Source organism: Urocitellus parryii, chromosome 7, assembly GCF_045843805.1.
Source record: "Urocitellus parryii isolate mUroPar1 chromosome 7, mUroPar1.hap1, whole genome shotgun sequence".
NCBI classification, from domain to species: domain Eukaryota; kingdom Metazoa; phylum Chordata; class Mammalia; order Rodentia; family Sciuridae; genus Urocitellus; species Urocitellus parryii.
This window is the reverse complement of record NC_135537.1, coordinates 150,868,891-150,890,076: the sequence shown is the minus strand read 5'-3', so window position 1 is coordinate 150,890,076 and position 21,186 is coordinate 150,868,891. Positions and strand designations below refer to the sequence as shown.

General features: G+C 45.7%; 1 protein-coding gene across 1 annotated transcript in view; it reads left to right on the top strand.

Annotated features, from left to right (window-relative positions):
* The first annotated feature begins 3,206 nt into the window (after positions 1–3,206).
* Positions 3,207–21,186, top strand: part of Ypel2 (yippee like 2) — a 39,133-nt gene continuing 21,153 nt past the window's right edge. The window contains exon 1 of the mRNA XM_026397997.2: positions 3,207–3,504. Within this exon, the coding sequence (XP_026253782.1) occupies positions 3,388–3,504 (117 nt within the window). The 5' untranslated portion in view covers positions 3,207–3,387. The remainder of the gene's footprint in view (positions 3,505–21,186) is intronic.

Sequence of the window (21,186 nt, the reverse complement as noted above, 5' to 3'; positions counted from 1 at the left end):
AGGCAGCACCAGGTGGATACATTCTTCAGTCCCTGGCTGAAAGATAACTTCTGTGATTTCAGCCTGCTCCTTCCTTTCTTCTTAGCCACACTGGCCTTTTCTTGTTTCGGTGTCACCTTCCTCTCCCCCTGCTCTTTCTCATTCCTTCTGGCTTGTCCTGGGTCTCAACAAGAGGCATTTTCCAGTAATTTCCCTCTTCCTTTGCTTCTTCCCAGGGAAGGGGTCACATCTTCAGGATGCCTGTGGATTCATATTAAAGAGCTGAGTGAGGGCAGGTAGCCCAGTGATACAACACTGCCTAGCTTGGGGGAGGCCCTGGGTTCAATCCCAGTTACAGGGAAGGGGGAAAAGGTGGGGGGGAGCAGAGCACTTGTATCACAGTGAAGGCTAATGCTTGTCTAGACTTTCCAGGACTTTCTAGCACCAGACAGTCTGGGCCATTGCTCACGTGGTGGATTTATTCTCCTGCAAAAAAGTTCAGAGCCATGGTGAACAGTGAGTGTGCATGTGTGTGTGTGTGTGTGTGTGTTTTGGGACACACTTACATTTTTTAAAATGGGTATTGGGGGTTTAACTCAGTGGCAGTTTACCACCGAACCATATCCCCAGCCCTTTATTTTGAGTCTGGGTTTCACCAAATTACTTAGGGCCTTGCTAAGTTGCTAAGGCTGGTATTGAACTTGCAATCTTCCTGTACCCATCTCCTGAGTCACTGGGATTACAGGCGTGTGCCTGGCTGACACACTCACATTGAATACAGAGTGTAAATGCTTATTCTGCAGAAAGTAGCCTTGAATAAGTTTTGGGATTCAGATTTGAAGTTGAGCATAACCAGAAACTTCTGCCTATGAACTTTTTTTTTTTTTGGGTTTCCTACAGAAGAGAAGTGAGAAAAGGAATAATTCTACTCCAGGGAAATGCATAATTTAGAAGCTGTCTGCATGCATAAGAAAACAGACTCTGTAGCTGCTCTGTAAACGCAGAAAGGCAGCCAGGGTCATTGTTTCCCTTTCTTCCCTTGGTGTTTACGTAAGACTGATGAGCCCAGTGCTCCCTGCTGGGCGGCCAAGGCCATGGACTTCAGAAGCCTTGGGCCTGGGGGAAGCCTACTTCTCACATTCCTCTGCCTGTCTTCCTTACCCTAGCCCGCTTCCCCCTCCCTCTCTGGATATTCTGTCCTTCTTGACAGTAGAACAGACACTGGAAAGGTTGAAGTCATTTCAGGAATCACCAAGATGGTGTCTGGCTCTTTCTACCACCTGTAACTCTGTCATCCTGTAGCACTGGTCTACTGTAGCCTGTTTTGTCCATTCACCTCGCCCACTACCCAGAGGATGCTCAGGGGCTCTGGATCCAGGGGGTTCATGTATCTTCTAGCCCTGTGTCCTGGGATGGCCAGGCCTAACTCTGAGGCAAAGTTGAGGGAATCATTTCCCACTTCTGTATCCTTCAAGTATTTCTTTCTTTTTTTCTTCTTGGTACTGGGGATTGAACTTGGCAGCACCCAACCACTGAGCCACATTCCCAGCTCTATTTTATATTTTATTTAGAGACAGGGTCTCACTGAATTGCTTAGTGCCTCGCCTTTGCTGAGGCTGGCTTTGAACTTGTGATCCTCCTGTCTCAGCCTCTGGAGCCGCTGGGATTACAGACGTGCGCCACCGCGCCTGGCCATATCCTTCAAGTATGTGTGACATCCATGTGACCTGATCTCAGGTCTGTAAGGGAGAATGAGCAGAGAGACATAATTCCCTGGCCTCTGCAGGCCTGAATCCCTCCAACCATCAGGCATCTTGCATGTAATTGGATGTGGGGCCAGTGTGACTCAGGGCTGCAGAAGGAATGTGTTCTTACTGTGGCACGAGGGGTAGTGACCACTGTTGTCCTGCAGCCTAGTATGGTCTTGGCCATGCAGGAAGGCTCCAGGAGTACAATGGTATCAGGGACTGCTGTGGTGGGAAGGATGCCAAGGCGGAGGGTGGCTTCCTTTTGAAAGATTTGGTTCCAGTGAGGTTTAGAGCAAAAAGAAGACTAGGAATTTGTAGGATTTCTCCAAAGTGTCCAGATGGATCCTAGACATAAGCCGGCAAGGAAGATCTGATTTTGTTTGTGTGTGGTGTCTCGCCCCTCTCCCCATGCCCCTCTCCCCATGCGCCTCTAAATAATTTTATCTTCAAAGCCTGACGCAGGTGTTAATTAACGCTCAGGGTTCTCCTGGGAGGTAGACAAGTGGGAACACCATCCCCATTAGTGAAGTCCAGGGAATAGACAGGTGTCAAAGCCTGAGGTAGGTAAGCCACAGAGGAGCAGAGTGAGCCTCGGGCCTTGGAGCTGTTTCCTTAGACCTTCACTGGGACTAACCTGCTCATTTGGTTATCCTGGGAACCACCCACTTCCTCTGGTGTCCTCGCTTCCCAGTAGAATAAAAGAGGTGAGGCTGTGGGAGGAGAGATGTTTGATATTGTGGGATGAATAATGGGAAATCCAGGGATTGAAGGAAAAAATTTTAAAATTCACTGTCTATGATTTTTAGATGAAGGAGCCTTTTTATGACATTGATTCACTCACTTGTTTTTTTGTTTTTAAAAATAAAAATGCATCTACTTCTGAGCAAGGTATTGCAAAGGGAATCACTACTCCCAAGTTGCTGGCTAGTTCTGCTGAATGGGAAGCTGATCCTTTGTACCCTGTGCTCAATCCCTAAGCAGAGACTGGTGTGGGGGCTGCTGCCTCTGCAAGTGGTGGCTTCATATGTTGGAGTTCTCCTGGCATCTGGCAGTGGATGGGAAATCCACACATGAATATTGGATGGAGTGAATCACTAGAGGCTGAATTCTTCCTTGATCATTCACCTTGGTCTGCTCAGGAAATGGGACCCTAAGATATCCTTTCTCTGGGGTTGTAGGTAGCTCATCTTCAATCCTGGACTTTGCCTGAGGATATTAATGCCAATTGGCTGGGTAACTGCTGAAAGTACCGAGTTGATACTGAATCTTCAACTGTAGCAGAGCAGCAAGATTGGAGTGATTTCTTTCTCATGCGTTGGGCAGCTTGGGCCCAGTTCAAGAAATAGTGAGGGGGATTATTTTATCCTGTAAGCATTAGCCTTTTTCTGGGTGGCATTCAGACTCTACATGACTTATAGGAAGCCTTACTGTATCAGCTAATGCTATTTTACTTGGTGCCACAGGCTGCTGAGAACCAGCCCTCGACCTCTACTTGAGGGTCCTTCCTCTGAAGACGTCACCAGTGTGTGGAGCCTGCCCCACACCCACCCCCTGCCAAACCACGGCCTTTACCTGTGTCTTCCGGTGTTTCCCGTGCGACCCATCCTGTGGGAGTGCCTCGTGGGCTGCCCCAGAGCTCACCCCACGCTCAGCGGCGCCAATGGTGAAGATGACAAGATCCAAGACTTTCCAGGCATATCTGCCCTCCTGCCATCGGACCTATAGCTGCATTCACTGCAGGGCTCACTTGGCCAATCATGATGAACTCATTTCCAAGGTACATGTTTCCCGTAAGCCTTTCTTGCCTACCCCCCGGGTGAGGGCACTTTTCCTAAGGTTACAGATGTTTATAAACTCTGCAAAGGGGCTGGGATATTTCTACTCTATTTTTTTGTGCAAAGAGGGCTGACTCACATGACTGCCTCACTTCCTTGAGAAATCACTCCAAGTTGCAGGGACAGAGAAATGGTTTAATTTGTTATTTTGGAAATTAGATGTCACCCTTGTTGGAGGCTTTGGGGGCTGGCAGCTTGCAGGCCAGAGAAAGGATTAGAACCTTCTGCTCAGCTTGTTTGGTTTAGTTGGCAGAATGTGGCGAAGAGTGCTTTCTGCTTGGAAAGTGAATTCTAAGAGAGGTGGGGAGAAGAGGGTCTTATGGTTTTGAAGGGTTTTTGTCATTCACATTGGTTTTGCAGTGCTGGGTACTGCACCCAGGGCCTCATGCATGCAAGACAAGGGCTCTGCCATCTAGCTACCTACATTGCCAGCCCCATTATAGTGGGGTATGTTGACAAAGATGAGAGAGTCCCTGACAAGCCCCAGGGGAAGTTGTGAGACAGTGGCATTACTGAAATGAGTGGCCTTGGGGGAGAAACAAAAGTGTCCTGTTGAAGAGATGATCCACTGGCTCAGGGGGACCTTTTGGGCTTATGCACGAGGTAATATAGAATGACATTTGATCATAATCAGAAGAAAGACCAGACCTTGTTTTCCCCGAGGAGCGTTGGCAACAGCTTCTGAAGTTAGGACTGGGGTTAATAAGAAACAAATCCAACACCCCGTTGTGCGATTCAGGCACTGGACCCTTCCTTCAGGCAGCATTCTCACAGGAGCTGCCACTCTCTTGGACCTGTGTTCCCAGGGGAGGAGAAACAGGTTTTACTAGGGCTGCTTGACAAAGAGAAAAAAGATCGTGGGAGAATTCTTCCCTCAACTGCATCTCAGAACTTGGACTTCATGCCATTAAAATGAAAACAAACCAACCTTTATGCAGATCCAGACTAGGTTGAAAAAGAAAATTAGTGCTGGGGATAGTAGCTCTTGCCTGTAATCTCAATGACTCAGGAGGCTGAGGAAGGAGGATCCCAAGTTCAAGGCCAGTCTCAGGAACTTAGTGAGACTCTGTCTGAAAATAAAAAAAAAAAAAAAAAGAGAAAAAAGAAAAGAAAAAGAAACTGGCTAGAGATGTGGCTCAGTGGTAGAGTGCCCTGGGTTCAATTCCCAGTACCAAAAATAAAAAAATAAATAAATAAAATTAGTGTTGCTGACCTATTTATAAGAACTGCTGGAAAAGGTGGCCTTGCTTTCTTTATCTCTGGTTGGGTAGGCGCAGCCAGGCAGGGATGAGGGCTCCAGTCAACAGTGTAGACCCTTACAGTCTGACTGGCTGGTTAGACATAGGACGCGAAGAAGGTTGACAGAATAACCAGGTCTGTGTTAGCAGAAGATCTCAAATCGGGCCTGAGGACGGGGTCCCTTGTTCTCCGTCTATGCCAGGATGTTTAGTTACCATGAGCTGAATGCCTTGGGCCCTCAAAGACTTAGCTGGACTTTCACTCTGTCCCACTTTCCCTTCTTTGTGATTCTGAAAATTATTTCCCTTTATTCTATTTATGTTTCAGCCAGCTTTTTGGCTTCCTTTTATATCAACAAATCATCTTTTGTCGGATTCTCTTTGAGTTTGGGGGGAACCCTTTGTCAGGAAGTTTGGATGTGGGAGGCTTTGTCAGAGAAGAGAGCAGCCAGTCCTCTGGGCATTGGAAACGGACCTGTGAGCTTGGAGGGGAATTGCAAAGTTATCTTTTTTGGGAAAATCACCAAAGAAAGTGTTAGTTTAAATCTAGTGGGAAGCCAAGACATCATTTTAACACAAGGAAAAAGTGCTATGTATGACATTGATGTACCAGTACAGTCCTTTTTAGCATCCGCTATGTACTAAAAACTGCTACTTGACACTTTTATAAATGCTATCCCATTAACCCTCATGAGAAGTCTTTAGGTCCTTAGTCATCTTTTATTTTGGTGGAGAAGCTGAGACTTACAAAAGCTGCCCAGGATCTTGGATTGGACATTTGGAGAAGAGAGAGTTATTGTTTGGTATTCAGGAGGTATTTCTGGAAGAGGTGATTATTTGCACTGAACCTTGTGAGATGGCTAGAGTTTGAATATATAGAGATAGTAATGACCTTCCAAGTTTATGTCTTATCTATTTGGCCTGATATGCAAGGTCTTTGATGACCTGGCAGAATCTTATCTTCTGAGGTAGTTTGCAACTGAGTGGAAGTAAGCCACAATCCCAGAGTATGCAGGTAAAGGGTAGTTCAGGGCCATGGATTTCTGATAAGAGCATTCTTCTTTCCCTGCTCCTCTCATGAGCTCTTTCTCACATCACTGGGCCATGTCCTCTCAGCTTTAGTCTCCAGATTAGAACTTGACCTGTGGTAAGAGCTCAGCAAGTAATCAAATAAAAGGACGAATGGAGCTTGAACATTGGGAGAAGACAAATAATGAGCAAAAAAAAAAAAAAAAGACTTCATTGGCCTTATGTCCTCCATCCTGCCCCTTTTGGGGCAGAAAGGCTCATTCACAAGTCCAGGCCAAAGTCAGCAAAGGCTTTGGTTTCATTGGCTGCAGCCAGTGCACAGATGGGGTGCATTAGAGCTTGATGATTTAAAGAGTTGGTTGAAATGCCTGACTGGGGAAAGAGTGAGGGAACTGTGGCTGGCGTCGCACAAAGATTCCTTTATTTCGCTTCACAGCCACCCCCAGCATTAAATAATCTATAGATTCTTATGCAGGTCCTCATAATGGAAAGATCATTGCCCCAGCCCCCTCCTTGGAAAATAGGCCTTTCTTTTCTTTTCTTCTTCTTCTTCTTTTTTTTTTTTTCTTTTTTCCATTTAAGAAAGTTCAAGGAGAGAATGTCCCTCCTGTTCTCCCCTCTTGACTTAATCTCCTGTGTGGCTTCAGAATCTGCCCAGTGGGAGTTAGGGACTGGGAAGCAGATAGCTGGAGCTGGTGCAGAAATGCAATTAAATGATATTTTATGCTTGCAATGGGGCCTGTAGTCTGAAAGCTTGATGTTTATTTGGAAAAAGGAAGAATAAGGAAAAAAAACAACCAACCGACTGACCAACAGTGAGTCTGCCTTCATTATGGAGAGGAAGGCACAGAGGTCCAAAGAACCAATGCTCTTGAGTATGTGGCCATCCTACTGTGACAGTACCAGACTTCAGGCTCTCCTAGGCCTAAGCCTAATTGGAAATGTGTGACTGTAAGGTTTTAGACATATTAGGATCTATGTCGATATGGTGGTAGAAAGAATCCTGCACTAGGCTTTCTCCCTTCCCAGCTCACTGTATTTTCCTGGAGGCCTAGTTATCTGCAATCAGTTGGTTGTCCAACCTGAGCCTCGTTTTTCATTCATAAAATAGTACTTGCTGTGTTTAATATGGTCTTGTCCATTAGGACTGCTGTAATGTACTTTAAGCTGGGTGGCTTATGAACAACAGAAGTTTGTTTGTCACAGGCTGGGGAGTCTGAGGTCAGGGTTTTGCCAGAGTTTGTGGTGAGGGCTCACCTTTAGGTTCACAAATGGCTGCTTCTCCATGATCTTATGTTGGAAGGGGTGAGGAATTTCTCTCTGGCCTCTTTATAAGGATGCTAATCCAACTTATGAGTGCTCTGCCCTCATGATCTAATAATACCCTGAAGATCTCATGGCTAATACTGTCCTCTTGGGGGTTGGGATTTCAATATGATTTGGTGGTCCACAAACATTCAGACCATGGCACATGGCTAATAACTTAAACTTATGGTGTGCTTACCGTGTGCCACCCCATGACAGTCTCATGCAGATACAGACCTTACTGGGGAGGGGAGCAGGTTTGCCTCCTTGGGTTGTTATAAGGCTCAGATGAGAGATCATGGTATGTTGGTGAATGGTTTGTAAATTATAAAGCTCAATGCAAACATCCAGTAGTCCAGTTGTTTCTCGTGGCCTTACTGTCCCAAAAAGGAGAGTGGATGAGTAGGTTGCAGGGAATTGTTCCTGCCTAATACCAAGGAAGATTTAGATTAGGCAAGACAGTTTTGCTTTAGAACCTGGAACATAGGAGTTGGACATGAGAAAGGGGCAATAGATAGCTGAGTGTGGGACTGGGGCTGGAGCTCTGTGGTATTGCACTTGCCCAGCATGCATTAGGCCCTGGGTTCAATTCCGAGCACCTCAAAACAACAACAAAAACCAGCTCTGTCTGTAAAATGGTAACAAAGTCTTTACTCCGTATGAGGGTGGGGGAACAACTTTTGAATTGATAATAGAACTATCTAGAGAATGTGCTGAGGCGTCCAACATCCTACCATTTCTTTCTTAGCGGGTGTTGTGGTCAAAATGCTGGTGTTTGCAAGCAGAGGTATTTTGAGTTGGCACAAGGAATTGCTCACACTGTTGGATTTTTTTTCTTAATGGGGTCATCCCCACTATAAAAAAGATGCTTTGGTTATACAACAATGAGCTCCTCAATTGTACCAGTTAGTTGCCCTGAGAAAAATCTGAACCAGTGGTCACATTCAGGGACGTCACGAAGCTTTGTGTGAAGATGTCTGTTGTCCTTCTCTTGCCTCCCTCCTGCCAACCCCACACAATGGATTAGGCCATTTGGGGATGGTGAGTTAAGTTAGTCCATCACAAATCAAAATTGGGGACTTGTGACTTCATTCCAAGATATAGGTTGTTTTAGTCTGGGTCCTTGGAGAAAGGCACTATAGAGTGGGTGGCCAGGACAGGTGGAAGGAAGAAATACTTTGCTCACCTTCCAATACTGTTTTGTTATTGTTATGTCAGATTTTCTAGGTCAGATGATCTTTCTGGAAACAAATACAAGACTCCCAGAATTTCAGATCATGTAGTGTAATGTCCCCTTCATGAGGAAACAGGCCTTGTGCAACTTAGTGACCAGCCTGAGGTCACACAGCCTCAGGGCCAGGAATTTCTGCTGTACACCCTTCAACTTTTCTATGTGAGGAGCTCTGGCCTGACTTGCTTTTAAGATCTGGACAATCCTTCTGAAGTTGGGAACTTAGGAGGCAGGTTGTTTTTGTTCCCTATGGGGTTCCATTGGGCTTACAGTGGTGGCATTTTGGTTTTCTTTTCCTGTCTAGAGATTAGATGCAGTGTTGCTTTGAGAAGAGAGACAGGGGGTCAGATATTCTGAAACCTCCTATTGATCTGGTTGCTGCAAAAAAGGCCAGCTGTGCCCTCAGTTTCCCATCTTTCCCTGAGCCAGTGATTCTCAAAAAGATCTGTACCCCCAGTGCAATGGTCTAGAAGTTGTGGGCACTGCTGGGCATGGCGGTACACGCCTTTAATCCCAGTGACTGGGGAGGCTGAGGCAGGTGGATCACAAGTTCAAAGCCAGCCTTAGCAATTTAGTGAGGCCCTCAGCACCTTAGTGAGACCTGTTTCAATAAAAAATAAAAAGAGATGGGGATGTGGCTCAGTACTTCAAAAGCCCTTGGGTTCAATTCCCCAGTACGCACCCAACACCCACCAAAAAAGTGGCACGGAGCAGGTGCTGGTGAGGAAGTACAGTAAGGGTCATCTCCTGTGGACCCCTGTCAGGACTGCTTTCCTTTTAGTAATTCCCACCAGTGTGCGCTCTTAACGTACAACAGAACTGCTTTCTAAAATATCGATGTCCTGAAAACTTCATGTAAGGTACAAACAAAGGAACAGAATTTCCAAAAACTTCCCTCACATTTTTTTTTTTGTCTAGGTACATGGGAAATGTTATTTTGGGTATTGGGGTGTATTAGTCAGTGATAGCCACTGCTGTATTAGTCAGTGATAGCGGCTATGTCATATCATATAAGGAATACATACAATGTATGGTGTGGCTCTTGAATATGATTATCCCATGAGCTTGTCTTAACTTGCAAAACATCGAATTCTAATTTTATTAGTTGAGAGATTTTTTTTAATCCAATGGATATGTGATAAATTTGAGTTTTATAAAAAACTGTATTTGAATAAAATTAGTATTTCTATTTTAACAACAGGGGGAAAAGTAGGATTGCATGAAACCCATGTCTTAACTTTTATAAAAGTTAACCTTTTGTTTCTAGAATAGTAGGACCCAAGCTTTAGCATAGTAATGGATGGATTCTCAGAAACAGAAGGTTGAGAACAGCTGTTCTTTATAACCCATATATAATAGTTGGTGCCTATGGTACTTTGCTATAGAGCGACAGCACTTCTTTTTCTTTTTTAAGCCGTGCTGGGGATCGAACCGAGGGTCTTGTGCATGCCAGGCCAGGGCTCTACCACTGAGCTACACACCCAGCCCTGAATGGCAGTGTTTCTGAAGAGGCATTTCTGAGGTTCAACAAAGGCAGGAGTGATAAATTATGAAAGAGTCCAACGCAACCCAATAAGTCTAGTTTTAAAACACATCTGACCAATTTGGCTTTATAAAGAGAACCATTTTTTTCCCTCTGCAGAATGACTTCTTTTCCTCAAGTATTTGACCTTTGAAAGCCCTGTCTCCTGTTAATGAAGTTTTAGGTCTTCTGTATTCCTCCAAAGCTGTTGACCACCCAGGAAGGTGTGACAGGGGAACCAAGTTGCACAGAAAAATCTCGAACCAGGGGATGTGGTTAGATTATAGTGTTTCTTGGTAAGAAGAAACTCTTTGTAACTTGTTAAATACAGTATTTTATGATATCTTCCTTCCACAGAGACAGAGATTTAACCAATTCAGGGTGAGACAAGTCATAAATGAAGCTGGTATAATTTGTATAGCATAGGTGATCCACAGAGGGACCATTTTAGCCAGATCTTGGGGTGTGTGCAGGTGATGCCGTGGGGGAATGTTGCCTAAACTTGCTCTTTCATCTCATTTGCTTCATTCTATCTGTGCACAAATACTAAATATATGGAGGTATTCTCTCTTTGTGTTTATAGCACTGTGCTAGATATTAGGAATGAGGGCATCTCCATCTGGGGTCTGTGGATTGGCTTCAAGGGATCCCTGAATTTGTAGGTATAGTTCTATGTGCCTATATGTTTCTAAGGAAGGTTCTGTAGCTTTCATCAGGGTCTTCAAGTTGTTGCTTAAACAAACAACTACAAAAAAAACCCTCCAACTACACCTTAAGATCTGTCTATTTAGAAAATGAGGCTCTCTCTGGGAATACGTGGAAGAATCTGTGCCTGGAAGCATGAACCTGGACATGAGGAAGTGGACGGGGAGGAGTTGGTAAAAAGAGCAGCATGAACAAAGAGGCGGACAGGAAGCCTGCAGGGAGCAGCCCTTCTTTGGGGTTAGATATTGAGGAACTGTGTGAAACAGATTGAAAGAGTAGGTTGAAACCAGATTGTCAGAAGAATAAAAGTTCAGACTTCATCCTGTTGGCAGTTTGGTGCCACTGAAGACTTTTGAACAAGTAATGACATGACCAGCTAATGGTGAATGTTGCTGTAATGTGGAAGATGATGTGCTGAGAAGACTAGAAATGGGGCAGCTTGAGTGTGTCCACTGCTGTGGTCTGAATGTATTCCAGACACCTGGTGGTCATTCAGTAAATATTTGTTGACCACTACTTGGCAGACAAATCTAAGCGCTCAGTGATTGTTTTTTTTTTTTTTTTTTAAGTCTCATTTGCAGACATGAACAAGAGAATTGAGTCCCGAAAGTCATACTCTTTAGATGGAAGCAGACTTATCTCATAGTCATTCTTGCTCACTGTGAAAATTAATGATCTGGGCACATGTAGAGTTGCTCACCAATTTATTATCAAGGGAGCTGCTGGGGACCAAGTCTGGTGAATCATCTTTATGTTTTTTTTTTTTTTTTTTTTTTTTGCTGCAGATTGCAAGCAGCTGGAGCACGGATCTGCTCAAATGTGATCCTTTCTATGTGGTTACTTCAAATACCACAAGGAAATGTTGACTTGAGCGATGAGGCGTACCCTGAAAATTAACTCTGTGGGTTACAAATGCCTGTGAGGTTTTAATGTACGAACCTGATATGGTTTGTACATTAGTGTTTGGGCACTTAGCAAGGACATAGGTGATGGCAAGCTTGTGTTCCTCCTCAAAATTCAGAGAGACTTTTTTCAGCAGGGTATGCACTCTGGGAACAAGAAGTAGCTGCATGTTCCTTCTGCTGTGGTTTCGCTTGTGCACCAACACTTATTTGGCCCCTGGGATGATAAAGCCACACCACTGCTGGTTTGGCTGTTGTATTTTGGGACCTGACCAGAATCCACTGTTTTGCAGTGATTTTTCAGTTCAGTATTTCTAATGCCTTAAAACCACCTTGCCAGTTGGGCGTGGGGTGTGCATGCCTGTCATCCTAGCAACTCTGAAGACTGAGGCAGATGGATTGCAAGTTCCAAGACATTCTGGGAAACTTGTGAGACCCTGACTCAAAAAAGCTGGTGGAGAAAAGGCTGGGTTCAGTGGTGCATTTCCAGTAGCTTGGGAGGCTGAGGCAGGAGGATTGCAAGTTCAAAGCCAGCCTCAACAACTTACTGAGGTCCTATCTCAAAAAATGAAAAAGGGCTGGGGATGTAACTCAGTGGTGAAGTGCCCCTGTGTCAGTTTTGTCACAAAATCATGCCAGGCCCTAGGCTCTAGGTGCCAAAGATAAGGAGATGAAGCCAATGTGATTCTTCTACTCAAAGAGCCTGTGACCTTAGGGGACACAGGAATGCAAAGTTTACCACAGAGGGCAGAAGAATAGATGAGGTTGTGTTTGGTACATAAAAATTCACAGGATGAGAAAATCTACATTGTTGCTATTAACTGCTGTTTCTTGACCTTCTACTGTGTGCTAGGGACTCTATCAGATGTTTTACTTATTCCACCACTTACTTTACAACATCTCTTCAAGGTCAGGTTGAAGTGACTTGTAAGGGCAAGATTACCAAGTAGCCCAGCAATCTCAAATCTGGATCTCTCCATGCCCTTTCTACCACAGCTTGACTGTAACCTGGGTACTCCTTTTGGCATCAGCCCCTGTTGGTGGTAAATCCTTTCTTCTGTCCTGTTGTTTTCCTTTTTTTTTTTCCTCTCTCTCTAATTAATTCCCACCCATTCTCAAAGGCCAGCTCAGATGTTTTCTAGAAAGTCTCCTGGTCTGTAGGATTCCCTCCCTCCTCTGAACATCTGTAGAATTCACTGCTTGATTGTTCTTCTGGCTATTAATTAATGACTACCTTTTGGTATGGCCTGCGGTTACTGCACTTTTTATGTATAATTGTCTGATTTCCTAACAAGATTCTGGATGTCCTGGAGTCATGGACTCTCAGAACTATAGGTCTGGAGGTGCCTTTGAACCAGTTTTCTGGTTCAGCTTCTCATTTTATAGATTCAGAATCCCAGAAAGAAAAGTAGAGAGCCTCTTGGTTTTACACATTGCTGCCTCCGCCCCCATCACACCACTTTACTGCCTTGGAGGTTACTGAATATTGAAGCCAGACAGGATCTCACTAAGTTGCTGAGGCTGGCCTTTAACTTGTGCGCCTCCTGCCTCAGACTCTTCAATCACTGGGATTACAGGCATGTGCCACCATGCTCAGCAGAGTCAGGCTTTGTGATCTTAAAAGACTATTCACCTCTCTGGCTCTCCTTTTCCTTCACCCATCCAGATGTGTGTGAGGGATTATACTCAGAAGTTGCTTCTTCCTCTTGCATCCTCTGAGTCTAGCAGAATAGCATAAGATACCAAGCAACATAACTTAGGGGTTAGCAGTATAACCCCTGGGCCAAACTCTTAGACTTTTTTTTTAAATGTTAATATATTGTTAGTTGTGGATGGACATAATAACTTTATTTTATTTTTATGTGGTGCTGAGGATCGAACCCAGTGCCTCACACGTGCTAGGCGAGCACTCTTCCACTGAGCCACAAACCAGCCCTGGACTTTTTTACTTGGCAAGTAACCTCTGTGTCTCATGGCAAAATGGACATACTATTAATATTAGATTCCTGAAAGGATTTTTGTGGGATTAGATGAGGCGATCAATGTAAAGTCCTTACCACATGTGACAAAGTAAATGCACAATGAGTATTAGTAGCTCTCACTTTATGAATGTTCACTAAGCAAAATCAAATGGAAATGACCCTCAAATATAACCAGGGCCTGGCACCCTGGTATATCTGAGTTTCCCTTCTTTTTCTGAGAGTTTGAGCTGTTGTACTTTAGAGCCATACAGCTGTCTTTGGTCTTCCGAGACCTCTGTAATCAACTGAGTCTCTTGTTTCTTATAATTCCAAGGGGACCAGCAGGTCTCCGGAGGTAATTAAATAACATCAGCAGCACCTTCCGCTGCTGCTGCTCTCTGGGGCCTTTACCTGCAAGCAGCACTGAGGCCTCTCTAGAATTCAAATGGAAAAATCTGCCTCTAGCCCTTTTCTAATCTGTCAGGTGGTCATTTTGCCTCTGACTCATGCATCAACCGGGTTACAAAAGCCTCAGTCCACTGTGACAACAGTGGCCCAGGCAGCTGGAAGAGGGTTGGCTGGCCTGGTGCTGGGAGTAGCTGAGCCTTGCTTGTCAGTTTTGCTTGTTCTCTGGGGCTTCAGGGTGGGGGTGGGGTGAGATCTTTTTGAAAGGAGCCATTTTCTTTATCTTTAAAAAAAACAAAACCAAAGAAGAATCCCTGATATGCTTGATCCCAAAAGCCCTCAGCAAAGCTCCTGAGGGGAGGGTTTGACCTGGTGACCCAGAGCATTATCTCTGAGGCCTGGGCTGCCAAGCTCTCTGCTTCCCTGCCCTCTCTGGCCTGTGGCTGGTGGCTGGACAGTGACTCAGTGGAGGAGGGGGAGGAGAGGAAGAGATGAGGAGATGGCTCCGCCAGCTGCTACTAAAAACAACAGCAACATCTAATCAGTCCCTAAACTCCCTCCCTTCCAGCCACAGTGATGTCAAGAGGCAGAGCAGGTGGTGCCATCCCCTGCCTCTGCTTTCCCCCTCAACCCTCTGTCAGTCATGGATCTTTGAAGGGGGCAACTTATATCCATCAACAGGAAAATTACCCATCTCTGGCGACCCAGGAGCTCTTTTTCCTCCCTGTTAGGGCTGGCCCCACTGTGAGCATTCATTGTGGTATCAGTTTCCCAGCAGATGGATAAGGGGGCAGAAGAGCATTTCTTTGCTAAAATAAAAGAGCCCAGAGTGAACCCTCCTGCCCTATCTCTTATCATTTGTTCCACGTATAGTGAGCTCATCTTAGCTGTCAGACACTGGGGATACAGTGACAGGTGGAAGCCTTGTCCTCACCAAGCTTGTACCCAGTACACCCTGGTTACTGGAAAGGCTCAGGATCTGAAGGAGCAGCTGGGGACAGCAGAAATGAGGGCCTCCATCCTGAGCCTGCCCTCCAGGATTATCTGGGGCAACTGTGAAGCCACCATTTCCATATGTTCAAATCACCTGCTTTTCATGAGGTGGTCAAATGTATACAGCTATTTCCCTGACTGTCCCTGTCCTCCCCGGCAGCAGCCCGGGCTAACCCAGCCTAGTAAAACCACCTGCCGCTCACTTGGGTCTTTGAGCAATGTCCCTGTTTCTCAGGGCCGGGCCTGTCAGCACTGGGTGGTGGCTGCTTTGTACATACTCTGGACCTTCTGAAAGCCGCCCAGCTTCACCCACAGCTGGCCTCTTCCCTTTAGGTGCCAAATGTGCCATATGACAGGAGGGTTCGTCTCAGACAAGTTCACCCAGGACACCCAGGGAGAGGAAGCAAGTGAAACCAGACTTCGTGGAGTTCTCTCAAACCCCAAGTCCCCATATTTCTCCATCCTCCCCTCAGCAGGAGAAAGAAAAGCAAAATATATCTGTGGGGGAGGAAAGCTCCTCCCTGTCTGTCTCCTTCTCTATAAAAACAACAGGCCAGTCTGCCCTGGGCACTGTGGGGGTAGGTGCTGGGTAAGTACAGGAGGAAGGAGGAAAGCGGATAAGATAAGGCCTGACACATCTAGGCCACCAGGCTGCTGCCAGCCACCTGTGTGACCGGTCACCTTGAAACTGACAGGAGGGAGGATGGATTTTTTTCTTTTGTTCAGGAACCAGACTGGCTGACTTCCCATACCTTTGTTCATTTATTCAATAAACATTTATTGAGCACTATTAGGTACAGACCATGTGTGAGGCATTTTGGTCCCCTTTCTGTCTCTTACAGGCAAAAATCTCCTCCTGGATCCCAGGCCTGTAACCAGTGCTAAAAAAAGAAATGACTTCATTCAAAAGCCAGTTGGTCCACTAGCTTCCAGAATCGGGGCAGCCAGTCCCTTGCTAGGAGGGAGGGCCCAGTTTGGAGTCTTGATTCCCCATTATTTGCTCTAGATCCAATGATTGGCAAAACTTTTTACATAAAGGACAGATAGTAAATAATTTTAGGCTTTGCTAGACATATAGTCTCAACTCCAAGCCCTGCAGCCACAGAGAACATGTAAACAAATGAGCATGGCTTTGCTCCAGTGAAACTTTTATTTACAAAACAGGTGAGAGGCCCAGTCTGGCCCTGGGCTTATTTGCTGGGTTTACAAACCCAGCTAATTCCTAGGATAGATGGTTGAAATGTCTGTTGTGAAATGTTGGAGAAATGGGCTTGTGTGATTTCAAGAGTAATCTTAAAGCACCAGGATGGCTACATTTGGTATGGATAGTGTAGGGGTTGAGGCATCCTGTTAATTGACACTCTGGCGTCAATTAGCTACATAGAAAATTCCATTCCACAGGCCAGACTTCAGCCTCAGCCATGTAGCACACACAGGTTCCTACCATAGGTTTCAGGGTGACCAAGCCAGACAGTGCACATACTTTCCTATAGTCTCATCACTCTAATGGGAAAACAATGTGAGGCCCTGCTGATGAGAGTCAGTGCACCATCTTTAAAAGCCCTGAGTGAGGAGGGGTCAAGCTACCTCTCTAGGGGTAGGACCTAGAGAGCTGTCTTTCTGGTATACTGTCAGATTTGGGATTCATTGCCCAGGAATCCCCATTTTCTGATGCCAATTTCAACAACCCTCATGTAAGCCCTAAACCAGGCCTGGTTTTGCACTAAATTTTTAGTGAAGTGTTGGACAAGTCATTTAATCTCTCTGCTCATGTACTGAATACTATTCTATGAGGCCCTGAGGATACAGAGATGGATACAACAAAATTCTAGTGGGGTAGGCTAATAGGTAAATTATACTAAACTATGGTGAAACACAGGCTATAAATGGGTGCTCATTCAGGATGCAGAATGGGTGTTTCCTAAGTGAACAAGAAAAGAGGAGTTAAAGAACAGAGGAGATGAAGCCAAGGAACCACTGGTAAGACAGATGGAGAAGGGTATGTTTGAGGGAAGCTGGAGGTCAGCAGGGATGCACTACTCAGGGTGCAGAGGCCAAACTAAGGAGACAGGAATGAATTGATGTGCAGTGGAGAGCCACTAAAAGGTTGGAAGCAAGGGAGTGATAGAATTTGAAATTGGAGGAGAATATAACATGACCTGTTTTGAAAAATCAGCTTCATGCTAAGCTTCTGTGTCCTAGAACTTTGTGTGACTAAGAATGTTGATATTTGTGGCAGTTACTGAGCATCAGCTATGACTTTATAAATTAACTAAGTTTGGTCTCTCCCTGGTGATGTCATCAGCTAACTAGCAAGCAGGTAAATCATTGTCAAACTACAAAGCAGTCTTAACTTTGAGGAGGGCCTTTATAGGGTCCCTGAGACCTGGAGGTTTAGAGGGCCTGACATCTGTGGCATTGTTTTGGGGCAGGGGGCCCTGGGATTAAATCCAGAAGTGCTTTACTGCTGAGCTACATTTCCAGCTCTTATTTAATTATTTATTTAATATTCATTTTCTTGGTGTTGATGGACACAACACAATGCCTTTATTTTTATGTGGTGCTGAGGATTGAACCCAGGTCCTGCCCGTGCTAGGGGAGCGCTCTACCGCTGAGCCACAGTCCCAGCCCCTTATTTATTTATTTTGACACAGGGTCTTGATAAGTTGCTGAGGGCAGCTTTGAACCTGAGATTGTCCTGCCTCAGCCTTTCAAGTCACTGGGATTACCGAAGTGTGCCACTATGTCTGGCTTGTTCTCTGGCTTCTTGAGTGAGGCTCTCTGAATTACTGAAAGCTGGCAATTGCAGCCCAATACTTTTGAGTTTTTTCAATTACTTATTTATTTTTTACAGTGCTGGAGATAGAACACAAGGCTGGCATCTCTGTGAGCATTCTACCACTGTGCCACACCTCCAGCGCTTTAGTTTTTCTGTTATTTTTAAGGAAGGATGAATTGCAGCATTCAGGTGTTTTGGGTATGACCCTAAGGCTTGGGACAGGGCCAAGTGTAGGGGGAAATAAGTAGCTTTTATAGTCTTCATTTAGGGCTTACATGAGGGTAGTTGAAATTGGCATCAGAAAATGGGGATTCCTGGACAGTGAGTCCAGAAAGACAGATCTCCAGGTCCTACCCCCAGAGATTCCTATTCAGTAAGTTTGAGTGTGTCCAGTCAGGGCCGTGTCTGGCTAATGGAAGCAAGTCAGTTAGGACACAAGGCTTAAGGTAGCACCTGCTCTCAGGCTGTACAAGAACAGGGTCAGCACTGCAGGGTGCCTTCTTAAAGTTTGCCTTAAAGTTCTTAAAGTAAGCTCTCGGGCTTCTCTTGCCCTAGTCCCAGCCCTACTAGGGATCTATTTTAAGGAGCTTCCCTCCCTTCCCCATTCAGATGCAACTGTACTAATATTCTGGGACCAATGATGTTAGTACTTGGATGATTCCTACATATGCTGTCCCCATTGCCTACTATCTGCCATCTAGCCCTCCCTTTCCACTCATGGTAACTCTCTAGAGGCCCCAAAGCGTGGTTTTGACTGGCATTTGTTTAAAAGCAGAAACCGTTCTTTGGAGGCCTTCAAATGACGGTAAATAGTCATCCTTTCACTATTTACTAAAGCCTGTGTGCAGGCACTGTGCTGGACACTTTTGATATGAATCACATCTTTGTCTCATACCACCCCAGAGAGAGATGGACCACTATTGTTCCCATATTCAGATGAGGAAAGTGAGGCTTAGATGGTTTGAGTTGACCAGGGAGACCCAGCTAGTCAATGGAAGAAGCAGAAATCAGGCCTGACCCCAATGCCCGTGCCCTTCAGTGCTCCGTCACGCAGCCTATTTCTTGCTCTGAATTAGCCCCAGAACTCAGCCCAGGCCCTTCTCTTGGTCCCTCTCAGGCTCTCTGCCTGGCTTTGAAATCTCCAGGAAGCCTTCTGTTGCTGGGGCTTTACACTCAGACCTAGCGTGGCACCCCAGATTTCTTCTGCGTTTTTGTGTGTTTTAAAATAGGGTTTTCTGGCCGGGGGTGCCCTGGCAAACAAGAAAGAGGGGAGCAGGAGCACAGGTGATCCTCAGCAGGGACGGGTGTTGTCCTTTCCTAAGCTGTTTGCTGATTAACTCCCTTTCTCTCCTGGAACCAGACAAGAAGAGGAACTCAGATGTCAGCAGTGTTTAGAAGCCCTCAATAAACCGTGATCCAACTAGGTCAGGGGGAATGACCCTGTGCACTGGCCCTTATTTTTTAAGTCTACCCCCCAGGGACAAGTGTGCCCTAGCTCACTAGAGTAGAGTTCACAGCACTGGTGGGAGGGATCCCTGCCCTCCACTAAAGGGGGTTAGCCTTGTTTGAAGCGCATACCTGCCTATTCAGTCCCTTCCTCCCGGCCCTCTGGCCAGGCTCGGGCTGGTGTTAAGTTGCCCCAAATACCCAGTCTCCTCTTTCACATCCTCAGGCAGAGATCCCACAGCCAAGGTGCCCTTTCAGCTTAGCTTTCCCACTGGCAGCTCACTGACAGATTAGCTCCTCACAGGAGGGAAGGGGAGAGTGGAGATATGGGCAAAGCCCCAAGCAGACCCCCTTGTCAGCGGGCACAGTGAGCCCTGTAGCTCCCCAGTGTTGTGTTGGGTGGGGCAGGCCTGGGTGCTGGCCTGCTGCCTGGCCCCAGGCCTTTACTGGCAGATGGAACTTGGCTTGGCTGGGGCCCAGTGGTACATATGCTTAGGCTTTACCTTAGGGTGGAAATTGGAGGCTGAAAGTTTGTAAGTGTCAAGAGACAAGGAAACTCTGTTTGATGTGTGGGCTGGGAGAACGCAGGGGCTGCCTGAGCCAGGCTCTGTTGCTATATAATCTGCCCCGGCCATGCCAGACTCCTGTTCAGACCTCTCAGAAATGTTTCTTTCCTTGGGCTGGATTGAACTGAGGCCTGAACGCTGCTAGGCGGGAGAGGGAAGGAGCCAGTGGACAAAATGTTCCTGTGCTTGGATGGGCCAGCCCCAGTACAGGCTGGGTTCTTGGGAATTGAGATGAAACCTCTCCCCTTTCTGTAGCCATTCCACGTATTGAGTAATAAATGAGGTTATTGCCCAGATGAACTGGTTTTAATTTACCTTTCTGAAGTGATAAATGTGGGTAAATCAAAATGAGAGTGACGAGGAGGCTTGCACAGAGCACCCTCTGCAGTCCTGCTTCTTTGGGGGAATTACCATATACTCCAAACCTAAACTCCACTTCTTCTTCCCTGTCACTTACAACCAAGGCTCATACATGGAACCTAGTTATAGGGCTTATCAAGGTCTGTGGAGTTGGCTGATATTCCAGACTGTCTCAGATTGTTTCCCCAAGGTGTAATGTTCAACCATGGCTTCCAAAGATGACACTGTGGGTACGTGCCAGAGTGACAGAATCCAAGAACTGGGCTTGCATGTGTAAGTTGGTCTTGACTATCCAGAGACTATTTTAAAATGTGTACAGAAAGGTAGCAATTAAATGTTTGTCTTGGTATAACACTGGCCTCTGCATTCTCCCAGGAGCCCTAGCTAGGGAAGATGATTAAAAATAGATCTGAGTAGCACTTCCTGCTTGGCAGATGGCTGATAGCAAATGCTAGGGCTTGTGGCTGACCTTTCCTTTCTGAAATCTGCTCTGTGTTTCCATGATGCTAATTGAGTCCTTCTCTAGACCTAATCAAAGACTCTTTAGCTGGCTGCAAAAAAAGCCGTGGCTTGCTGTCCAGGCTGGCCCCGTTCACAGAGCAACATGAAAGTGCTGGAATTTGCATGGGAACACCCACTCTGAGGTCCAACTGGCTGGTCCTTGTTTAAAAACTAACAAGTTCTGCTTTCAAATGTACTGCCCTTCTGTTAAGAATCCCACACCCCCTCCACCCCCACCAGTAAGGAAAGATTATGGGATAGGGTAGGGAGAAGAATGCCCTGAGTTTAGATGTGTATACAATAGACAGTGCTCACACAGCAAAGTAGGAAGATGGCTGAAAGTAGCAGGGGTTTGTGAGAATTAGGTTCTGGGAGTGCTTCTACTTGGTCCATTCCTGAGTTTCCTCACCTTTAAAATACAGATAATATTACCTGTGTATCCCCCTGGGTTGTTGGGAGAAGCAAAAGGTAAGAGTGCTTAGGACTGTGCCCTGAGGCCATCAAACTATAGAATATACAAGATAACATTATTTGTTTTATTATTTCATGAAAATCCCTTTGGACCAGTGTAGCCTGTCTGTATTCCCATCTCTTCCTAGGGGAGATTATTATCAAATAGATATTATGTCTAGGTATACTAATTAGAAAATAGATGTTAGTAGCTCAGAATAGTGTCAGATA